At 34.2% G+C, this 11,707-nt stretch overlaps 1 protein-coding gene and 1 non-coding gene across 5 annotated transcripts; both read left to right on the top strand.

Moving 5' to 3' along the window:
* The first annotated feature begins 1,673 nt into the window (after window positions 1–1,673).
* Window positions 1,674–1,746, top strand: TRNAV-UAC (transfer RNA valine (anticodon UAC)). Its single transcript has one exon. It is a non-coding gene; the product is annotated as a tRNA-Val (tRNA).
* A 3,352-nt stretch (window positions 1,747–5,098) lies between these two features.
* LOC105176169 (protein ABA DEFICIENT 4, chloroplastic) lies at window positions 5,099–9,803 on the top strand. Of its 4 annotated transcripts, none has more exons than XM_088877202.1 (6): window positions 5,099–5,337; window positions 6,979–7,201; window positions 8,629–8,729; window positions 9,078–9,206; window positions 9,340–9,428; window positions 9,532–9,803. In XM_088877202.1, the coding sequence occupies exons 2-6, from the start codon at window positions 7,078–7,080 to the stop codon at window positions 9,668–9,670; spliced, it is 582 nt and encodes a 193-aa protein (XP_088733328.1). In that variant the 5' UTR covers window positions 5,099–5,337; window positions 6,979–7,077; the 3' UTR covers window positions 9,671–9,803. The 4 variants fall into 4 exon arrangements, with proteins under 4 accessions (XP_088733328.1, XP_011097197.1, XP_011097196.1 ...); XM_011098895.3 differs by having other exon boundaries at window positions 5,100–5,404; XM_011098893.3 differs by lacking the exon at window positions 5,099–5,337 and adding an exon at window positions 5,778–6,186.
* The last annotated feature ends 1,904 nt before the right edge of the window (window positions 9,804–11,707 follow it).

Here is an 11,707-nt window from a genome sequence, read left to right as displayed (position 1 = left end):
TGGAAGACGGCCATCAAATTTCACTTGGGAGCCAGCTCTGAATATTTTGCACAAGTTAAATAAATGTTTGTGTTGAAAATTTCAGAAAAAACTGTCGCAGCAACCCCTGCATCTTTATAGTGTTTTGTTTGATAGAACTTGAACAATCCAGTCATTGTTTGTACTTGCTTATTAAATAAAGACTCGAATGATTTACAACATTTTGTAAATTTTAATAATTACTTGCAGATCTGTCAATAGTTTTGGTTAGATGAAAAGGTCACTGCGGGTTTAGTCATCAGAAATGGTGAGCCCTTCTTGTCTAGACGTCTATGAGCTCCAATTTGGCCTCGTGGTTGTATAACTAATGATGTGAGAATTGATTTCGAAATAATTGATTTTTGGCCAAAGGGGATTTATAATTTTATAACCGATCATATAAATGTAAATTGCAGTTATGTTTTGAAACTGACATAATTTTATAATTAACGAAAGAATTACTGAAAGTATTTAATAAATATAATGAGTAATTAGATTAGAAAAACATTGCAGAGAGTTTGATCCTAGCTTTGCATGAATGCTGGCGGAATGTTTAACACATGCAAGTAGGAGGGGAATTTCAATGGCGGATGGGTGAGTAATGTGTAAGAACACATCAATGGGAGGGAAACAACAATTGGAAACGATTACTAATATCTTGTAGGTTGAGGAGCAAAAGGAGGGATCCCCTAAAAGAGGGGCTTATGTCTGAGTAGCTGGTCAGTGAGACAATAGCTTACTAATACGATGATTAGTAGTTGGTTTGAGGGCATGATTAGTCAAATCAGGACTGGGACACGGCTGAGACAATAGCTTACTAATGGGATGATTAGTAGCTGGTCTGAGAGGATGATTAGCCAAATCAAGACTAAGACACGGCTCAAATCCCGGAAGGCAGTGGCATGAATATTATGTACTATATAACTTTTGTTGAAATGTGATTTTCTTAAAGTTTAATTCAAAAGTGAATATTTACAAGAAGCCAAATAATGCACAAAAAAAAAAAAGAAGGGCAAAATTACATCTGCACTCTATGAGATTAGATCTAATTAATTCTTCATGTATTATAAAAATGATAGGTATACTCACTGAAGGGGTGTGAGTGCAATGCAATTGAAGGAGTGTAGTTGTAATTTCACAAATATTTCTGTAATTATAAACAATTTCATAAATATCAATATAATTAATATATATATATATATTTATATTTGCACATGAAACACAAATTTAACTATTTCAATAACATTTTCAAAAGGAGGGCTAAATCAAACACCTTTACCGTGAATTAGATCTGTCAATTGGCGGACATTATTTTGACTTAGATTTATTATAATAGCTAATGTCCAAACCTGTATTCATACCCATTAAAATAAGTTTTTTTGGGTATAAGTAGCGTTTAGATCCTAAAATACCCCACGTATGATATTAAAAATGGGTAATCTAATTAGGAATGCATGTGGTGCTGGTTAAGTCAATTTAAGATTTTTTTGGTCCAATCCAATATTTGCAGTCTTTAGAAAGCTTTGTCCAAGCCTAAGCCTAATTCAACAATCATCAAATGGTCTATTGTTCTTTCTTTATATTACTAGTTATGAATGATGTTTAAAACATTACATCAATGTATAATAAGTAATCTACATCAAGTAAGAATATATGGTGCTGTGGTGTAGTGGTTATCACGTCAGTCTTACACACTGAAGGTCCCCAGTTCGATCCTGGGCAGCATCACACCTTTTCCAATTTTCGTTAGTACAAAGTATCAATATCAACCAGCTTCTACATTCAGTTGTTACTCTGTGCCGACTGATTTATTTAAAAGTTTTTAACTTTCAAGTGAATAATTATATTGGTAATATGTGCATCTGTTTTTAAATTATTTAAAATAAAATTTTAATTATTTAATTTTTAAATATTAAAAGTACTACAAAGTAATAAATTAATATATAGTATAAATTCTAACTAATTATATTTAAAGAAATCAATCTTATTTTCTTCTACATTTATAAAATTTTAATGCATCACTAAATTAAATTTAGTAAGCACATTCACTAAAATAAATTAAATAATAAAAGTATAAAAGAATTGTTAAAGCTTTCCTAAAGCACAAAGTATATATATTGAAATATCAACTTGGAAGAGACACTCAATAACTAAAAACAGCACATATATATAAATACATATAGATTTATATATCAAAATAAGAAATTGACATAAAAAATAAAAATTAAATTCACCAAAAAGGGGCAAAATTGACTAAAACATTTGTAATTAATCAAAAGAAATACACAAATATGAATCTTGGTGATGCCATTTGGGTTAATAAATGCACCAACAACGTTTATAGCGTTGATGAATTGTACATTCCACGAGTACTTGGATCAATTTATTATTATTTTTATAGATAATATTTTGGTGTATTTGAGGAGTAGGGAGGAGCATGAACAACATTTGAGGATATGTTACAGGTCTTGAAGGAGAAAGAGTTGTATGCTAAATTAAGAAAATGTGAACTCTGGATAGATCAGGTGGTTTTCCTAGAGAATGTGATATTTGGTGATGAGGTTAACCCGACCCTTCAAAAGTGAAAGCTGTTATGGAATAGAGAGTACCAAAGTATGCGACTGAAGTTCGAAGTTTCTTGGGGTTAGCAAGGTATTGTAAGAGAATCGTTGAGGGCTTCTCCATAATTGTCGGTCCTTTGATAAAGTTATTAAGGAGGGAGTAGTATTGTAGTGGACTAAATAGTGCTACGAAGCTTTGATGAGTTGAAGAAAGACTGACCTCAACTCCGATTTTGATTTTGCCCTCTGATAGCGGTGGATATATAGTGTATAAGGATGCATCTAAGCAGGGTTTGGGTTGTGTATTAATGCAGAATGGAAATGTAATTGCTTATGCATCTCGCCAGTGGAGGACTCATGAGTTAAATTATCTTATGCATGATCTGGAGTTGGCCGCGATTGTGCACGCATTAAAGATTTGGAGACATAATTTGTATGGAGAAAAATTTCAGATTTTCACTAACCACAAGAGTTTGAAATATATTTTGATGCAAAAGGAGTTGAATTTGAGACAAAGGAGATGGATAGGACTGTTGAAAGATTATGACTACACTATTGATTACCATCCAGGGAAAGAGTACGTGATAGCAGATGCTTTGAGCAGAAAGAGTTCAAGTACATTACCCTGTTTGGGGAGCCACAATTTGACACTGATGTTGGAAATGAGATATATGAATACAAAATTTGAAGTTGATTAGATGGCGGGCTTGTTGGCAGCCTTGCAACTTAAGCCAGACTTTATGGATTAAATCAAAGAAGTACAGACTCGAGATTTTTTCTTATTACGAATGTTGGATATTGGATTTATATATATCTATTTATATGGATTGCTTATATACTTGATCGTGGATATTGATTGTTATTAGGATTATCTTTATATTTGTGAAATCGCTATAATGTGTTTAATTGTGATTGTGTTACAAGAATATTGAGTGAATGATTATGTGGTAGTACAAGTGATTGTGGAATGACATCGAATAGGAAAGTTACTGTCGAGAAGATATTTATTACATGAAATTGAATAAGGAAGTTAATAATGTAGATGTTGGGAATTAAAATGAAACGACGGCTTACCTAACTGGGGACATACTGCAATGGCTTAGAATGATATGATTAATAAAGAGTTGTGTGCTGCCATTGATAAATGGAGATGATGCGATACCACTCGAGTTATGTGATATCAGTGAGGATGGGATATCATACGAGCTGTGTGCCGTGTGATATCGAGAAAAAAAAGAAGAAAGAAAAGAAAGCAAAAGAAAGTAGAAGAAGAAGTATTGTGATTGAGATGCTGATGATGGTGATAGCCTGCAAAGCTCTTGAGTGACGCACTTCAGATTGGTTAAGTAGGGTCCTAAGAAAACAAACTAAAATACCACTATTATGTCTTGGATTGATGTCTGATCATAGCTCTTACATCTGCTGATAATATACGATGGATATTGGTTGTGTTGGTAAAATTGCTTAATACTTGATTGGTTGCTTGTGTGTGTGTGTGTGTGTGTATATATATATATATATATATATATATATATAAAACAAAAGACTATACTTATTGAGTAAACAACTCATTTTTTGCCACACACTTTTCAAGAGATAGATTGCACGGATTAATACCATTAGATTTTGAATTGTGTCGTTATTCTGAATAGGTGGGTCAATCATGAATCGAAAATTGGGGGTCTTGAGACTATGAATAGCATACATCCTAGTGTTGTCCGATTTGCTTTTAAATTTTGTACAGTTGGCGTTTGTTATCTCCTTTTTAGATTATGTACTTTTGTGGGAAAGTAAATATAAACTTTTAGCGATATTTATTTTCTCGTGATATCTATAGATATTATATTAATAAAATAAAATTTATTTTACGAATTAAATGGAAGTTTTTTATAGAAACGGATTGTAATTAAGAAAATGGTATACTAATAAGGGATAATTAAGTGTAGTACCATAGGGGTGCTACAGATTAATTTTTGAAAATCACCAAATTTCAACGTAAGGTATAAGGAGTAAAATAGATACACATTATGGCTCTGGGTACAAATAAATATAAAAATCTATAAGTTAATTGTTAGAACTTGGTTAATTAACAAAAGCAAAAGAGATTACAAATTGATATTGAAATATAACAATAAGATTCATATGCATTATGATAAATAATTATTTACAAAAAGAATTTATCGAAACTTACTAAATTAGTGATTTATTTTATATTTTTATTTTTAGATAGATATTAGATAATAAAAATAAAAATATTGTATTTTATTATTATCTAAAATTAAAATATAAAATATTAATTACTAATTTTAATATACAATGAATTTTGAATATAAACTTGATATAATATTAAATATAATATATAAAACCATTTAAAATAAATAATATAAAAAATTAAACAAAGAAAAAAGCTCGTGAGCTTGCATAAAGCTCGAGCCCGTCAGAAGCTCGAGCTTATACACTTGAACGAGCTTAAAATCGAGCCGACTCGACTCGACTTGCACCCTTACTTGTGAGCGACAAGATAAATATTGTTTTAGTGAACTTCACTAGCTGTTTTACCTACTCCTGGACGCCCACCAGTAGTCAGTTCATCTTCCCAAATGAACCAAGCTTTTATCTACACCAATCGCTAATGAAGTTTAAACATACGGAATGAAAGGCAGAAACACTGTTATCCTGTTTGAGCCGAATTTTCGTACGTAATCCGTGTTCTGTCGCTGGCCTAGTCTCTCTCTCTTGCTCTCTCTTTCTCGTCTGGGTATTGCCGCCGTCGCCCTCCCTCCCTCTCTCTCGTCTGGTTGTTTCCACCGTCGCCGTAAATTAGAGTATGTGTTACTGTGTAATCATGAATAAAGACTATGTGTAAATTGAAATTCTAATCCATGGGTTTACATTGAGATAGCCTTGGTTGTTGATTGATTTCTGATTGCGTAAATTCTTCTTTCCGAAAGGACTTTTGGGCTGCATATTAAATCTACGGTTATTAGAATTGTTGAATTTTAAACACCGCCCCCCCCCCCCCCCCCAAAAAAAAAAAAAAAAAAAAGTAGAATCGGGTCTGGATCAAACCCGGCCCGACGGATTTTATAGCTGGGCGGGTAGGAAAAAGAACTGGTGGGTCCTGGGTCCACCCCTACTCGCCCGCATTGCCACCCCTATCACTGTGCACTCCCACATGGCCTGCCAAGATTGGTCTGCAAAACATGGGTGAATCTGTGGATAAATCTTAGTCAACCAGCAAAACTGAGGGGCACCCTTTTCCTGCAATGACGTTTTTTGTTTGGATTTGGCTCACTTTAATGAGTTAGCTATAATCACCGTGTAATTATTCTTAATGCGCATGTGCAGTAAAATTTCAACGTGACCTCACTTTTCTTTATTCCACAAATGGAGTCTTGGTGTCTTCAAAAGCGGTGTTCGAGCTTTTCTTGTCTTGTGGCCCATTCTTGCTGTTGCCGCTACATATATCAGTAGCCTGGTTTCTTGAATCAAACAAGTATTTGTTTGTAATCTAGGAGCTCGGTTTTGCAAGATTCGCTTTTTTGGATTTTCGGATATGGGCTTGTCTTGTTGTTTTTTCAGCTCACCAGTATGTGTATCTCTTAGGGTAAGGTTTCCGCAGCTGATATTTCAACGTGGGTTGTGTATTTGGTGTAATTTCTTCAACTAGGCTTTCTTGCTTTTCCTAATTTTTGCCCTTGTGAAATGTTGAGTCGGTGGCGATGCTGTCAGATTTGCCGTGTACCTTGTTTAAAATGATCAAGTGGGCATTCTGATTTGGGAAAGTATTTCTTCTTGTGCAAAATCTTGGTTGTGGTGATTATTGTTGCTAATACTTGGTGTTGCTTTTCCACTGGTCATGACTCTTAGGGGCACTATGTCTCTTGTTTGGGAGTTTATCACAGTCAAATTGTTGTTTTAGTATTAGATTAAGGTGATTAGTATGCTTTTGGATTTGAATATCAATTTTGTTAATAATGGGGCCTCCTAAAAGTCTGCTAGGAACCTCTGTTTAAGCGGTTTTCACGATTATAATAGACCTGCATTTGAGCATAGTGATAGCAGAGCAAGGAAGTCACATAGTAAGCCACGTTTCAGTGGAATGTAATAGGTTTCTTCTTGACATGTAATGATAAGAGATTGAAGTACTTAGTAGTCTCATGCAATATATATGTTCAATTTCTACTTGGGTTGGAGAAGCTACTTTGTTTTCACTTTGAGATCTTAATAACTACTGAATTGGTAATTATTATTATTATTTTTTAATTTATCGCATACTGTTTATTATGTAAAGGAAGTGCATTATCTCATTTGTGCAAGATTTTCAGTATTCTGTACATGATTCTGTACGCTTTTATGTAATTGGTTACTTAACAGCTTTAGATGTGCTGTTTTGTAGATTGACTGCCCAGGATTACCTTCTAACACTTCATGCAACAATATTGTAAGCCAAAGATGTAATTTTAAGAGCAGGAACACTGAACTGTTTGGCCGAGAAATGGTAGGAAAGGACGTGAACCAATGTATTGGCTGGAGTTTTCTTGGAGGATCGAGAACCATCCATAAAACGAATCTTTCAAGAAGCATCCCGTGCAGGAAAAGCTCAGCGGTATATGCTTCATGTAATTCTTTCATGGAGCCCAACTCTTTATTATGATATTCCTTAGTTCTCTAGATTAATCTTGAGCATGCATCTTTCTCTTGAGTTGTTATGATGCTTGCATCGATTTTAGTATATCATTGAATGCTTTATGTGTTCACCAAGGCCACTGACTATATATAGTTAAGAAATGTGTTTTTCCTGGTTTCTTGTTCTGATCCCACATAATCAGTTTTATAAATGGGGTAGATATTAACAATAAACAAGAAGTGCAATACCATTTGAAGAAACGTAAGGATGTCTGTGAAATATGTGTCTTCTATTTCAGAAGTGATGAGATTACTGCGACAAGATAATTGTTAACTGATACAATTGCTATATACTGCTTGGCAAGATCAATTCTACTTCAACTTCTCACATCTGGTTTCTCTTGAATTTCAGCTCCCAAGCGTTCAACAAGATATTAGGAACTAAAATGTTACATCTTGCCAATTCAGACTAATTTCTTGCTTTTCTACGTTACTTTTTGTTCATGGATTCTCCCCTTACGTAGAGAATTGACCTGTTAAAAAGATAGGTGTTCATTCTACGATATTTTTCCCAAAGAAATGGTATTGGCTCTCCCTTTCCCGGTTCATGTATTGCAACTGAATCAGTTGATTAATTCATCTTTCCGCAAGATCAATTCTACTTCAACTTCTCACATCTGGTTTCTCTTGAATTTCAGCTCCCAAGCCTTCAACAAGATATTAGGAACTAAAATGTTACATCTTGCCAATTCAGACTGATTTCTTGCTTTTCTACGTTACTTTTTGTTCATGGATTCTCCCCTTACGTAGAGAATTGACCTGTTAAAAGGATAGGTGTTCATTCTACGATTTTTTTCCCAAAGAAATGGTATTGGCTCTCCCTTTCCTGGTTCATGTATTGCAACTGAATCAGTTGATTAATTCATCTTTCCTATCGTTATCACGTGGCCCTGGACTTCAAAACTTTTCTGCATTATTCAGCTGTGAGCCTGTGGGTATGTGTTATGTATTTTGACGGTCCAAAACCTTCCATCTCTAAATTGCTGCTCTCTCAGGCTTCAATAGCTAAGGCCATTGCGTTTTCAGAAATTTTTTGTCCTGATCAAGAAGTTAATTAAATGCTTTCTTGCTCTCCACTTTGATGAGATTTTGGAGTGTGAAAAAATTACAGGTTTTCATTGCTTGGCAGTGGCAGGTATCTTGAGAATATTCTTGATTGCAGAATTATGCAAAATTAAGTTTTATGATATATTTCTCCTTTTAGTGTCATTGGCACTTACATTCTGCAGCTACATAATGCGATTTTTTCTGCAATAGAGTATTCCTGAATGCAACAAGAACAGCATCAAAAGAAACTACAACCTTTCTGTGAAATCAGACTTGCGGATCTATTTCGTTTCTATAATATGTTTCTTTGTAGGGCTGCCATGTTCTGAAATTGCGAGCAGAGCTTTTACATTGGGCACAGCTGCCGTTCTTCCATTTTATACCTTAATGGTTGTAGCCCCCCAAGCTGAACTTGTAAGTGATCTGACTGTTCAGAACCCCATTCCGAAACGTCTAATATACTTCTCATTTTCAGTTCCTCGACCTGCATAACTAATTATTCAGAATGAAGCTTGATTAATTTCTTGACGTGCTCCATTTGTAAAGCAATCCTTGATCACCTCCTCTTTTCTCATATCACCAACTGTATGATGTCTGGTGATTAGCAGTCTTTTCAAGAAAATGAGCGATAATTTGATTGATTACAATGAACTTCTTATTTCAACTTAATTTAGAGAGACCTGCTTGAGAACTCAAAATTTTGCCCCTACAAACAAACATTGGTCTTAATTCCTTTCTAGTTTCTGCTATCTGTTATCATAGACGAAGAAGTTATTGTCGAGCAGCATCCCCTATATGGTTCTTGGAGTATTGTATGCTTATCTGTTGTACCTATCCTGGACACCTGACACGATACGGCTGATGTTTGCAAGTAAATACTGGTTGCCGGAGGTGTGTTTTTTATAATGCAAATAGAAGTTCTCTCTTTTTTTTTCCTCTTCCAGAATTAAGAGTTCTAACTCAAGTTCAACGAAAAAACTTGTAAGTTTCAGATGTAACCGCTTGTTAATTTACATTCATTCAGCTGCCAGGTATAGCTAAGATGTTCTCCAGTGAGATGACACTTGCTTCCGCTTGGATTCATTTGTTGGTTGTTGATCTTTTCGCTGCAAGGTTCCCCCTTTATCCGACAAACACGTACATTCATATATATACTGTGTGTGTATATATTTGAATCTCTTGGCATGATCTAACTCGGGTGTTTTTGTTCAACCAGGCAGGTTTATTACGACGGGCTGCAAGAAAATATAGAGATCCGTCATTCGGTTTCTCTTTGCCTGCTGTTTTGTCCCATTGGCATTCTATCTCATTTCATCACTAAAGCTCTAACCAGCAAAGAACATAGAATTCATTGACAAATATTTTCGTCCCTTTGTAGAGCGTAGAAGTCTCGTTTCCTGGATAATTGAGACATGTTTGATGCAGTAGATTTTTCAGTAAAACATCAAGCAATTAGCTGTGTTTTCTATTAAGCCTAACTTCTCAGAACCAACTTTCCTATCTTTACTTGCATTTTTAGTTTAAGCAGTCGTGATGCCGGAAAAGCCATCCCAATTGGATGACGGCATGCTGAAGCCGCAGTTTTCTCCCCGACTGGCCGAGTAAGTTTCTTCCAGTAAATATTACCGTGCGTAATCTTAGCATGGTATCATAAGTCACAACCCCTTTGCAAGAGATACCTTTTCAAGTACTCTTGCTACATTTTTCTTGATTTTGAGATGCCATATCGGAACATGAGAGGCGTGATGGCAGCTAGAAGTCATCGATGCCTTGAAATGATCCTGTAATTTGATTTGCTCCACCATTTATGTAAAAAGCATCAGTAGGAGGCTGATAGCTACACACTGAGGTGGTGTGAGCATATCATGTACATCGTGATGTCTTAAGAGAGGCTAACTTGTAGCCACCTTGGCATTAGCGTTGGGCCACCTCGAAGGAGGACAACCACACTCTTTTTGACGAGGCCTGAGGATCTAAGCAAACCATCGGACTCACTCCAACCACTCTTTAGGAATCCTGGAGCATATCTTGCAAAGAGGCTCATCTGATTAAGAGCTCCCAACAGAAACAATCTTCAAGATTTCCTCCGAATTTGCTGGATGCTTATCCATGGCAACTACGTGCCTGAGTCCCAAGGGGGCTGCACTCAGTCAACTAGTAGGAGACTAAGGCTACATAAAAGCGAGCTTCTCCGTCCCAGTAAAGGGTAACACATTTTTTCTGCAACACACATACACACAAAGTGCTTCTTTGTTTTTCATAATTATTTATTGACTTGAACGTTGAAGTGCTAGCATATTTTTTTAACAAGTTCCCTTTAAGACTTGTAGAAAATCAGGCCCAAAGACATCAAATTTGGACCTAAACTCAAACTTTCGGCTCACATCACAGATATATACGAATTCTGAAGGTTGATCCACCAAGTTCAATCTTGGAAACTTTGCAGGCTGAAGTTGCAATTCATTAATGAACTCAAATGTTCTACCAAATCAAAAGAAAAAAAGAAAAAAAAAAAGATATCAAACGTTCTTTCTTTAAGGGGAAATGGAAGAATTAAGATTCTTCAGGTCACGTTACTTATTGCAATTTATGTTTCATCTTCTATTTTATTTTATATATACAAAACACGTATATAAAAATTAAATCATTAATTTAATTTAACGAAAAATTTTATAAATATAGCGTGTAATATGAAATGTTGCAAAAAATATAACATAAATAATAATAGGTAATCTAATTCGAGAAACCTCCATATCCATTTCTAAAAGTATGAGATTAAGAATTTATTCGCTCTTCATTCATTTAAGTACAATTCCAAATAGATTGAGAGTGAACTGCTGTTGTTTCTTTATATTACTAACTAGTGTTTATGCTAGGTGAGATTAATCTGTGTGTATATAATAAATAATTATTTATATATAAAATATATTTATATTATATATAAAAAAACTTCATCTTCACTTACAAATAGCAGTTATTTACACTGCGATACTAATTTTTTAAATTATAAAAAATACCTTATATATTTTAAACCGCGCCTACTCAAATTCTTCTTCTCATCTATGTGTTCTATATTATCTATACATACTAATATGAAAGTTTCACTGGCACCAATTCTATTTGTGTGAGAATATCCCTAAATTAATTAATTATTTATTTTAAATATAATTTATTAATTTTATATTTTATTTTTATTTACAATATATCTTAAAGGGTAAATAATTACTTATTATATGTACACAGGAAAGACATGCTATAACGGCTAGTTATAAATAAGAATAAGATATATAAACCAATATATCACATTTAAAAAACAAGAAATAAACAAAATAAAACTAATTTAGGGATATTATCAACACAAAAAGAAATTAGTGTTGGTAAAATACTCATGA

This window comes from Sesamum indicum, linkage group LG13, assembly GCF_026168435.1.
Source record: "Sesamum indicum cultivar Baizhima isolate 11 linkage group LG13, ASM2616843v1, whole genome shotgun sequence".
Lineage (NCBI taxonomy): Eukaryota > Viridiplantae > Streptophyta > Magnoliopsida > Lamiales > Pedaliaceae > Sesamum > Sesamum indicum.
This window is presented reverse-complemented; position numbering and strand designations above follow the sequence as displayed.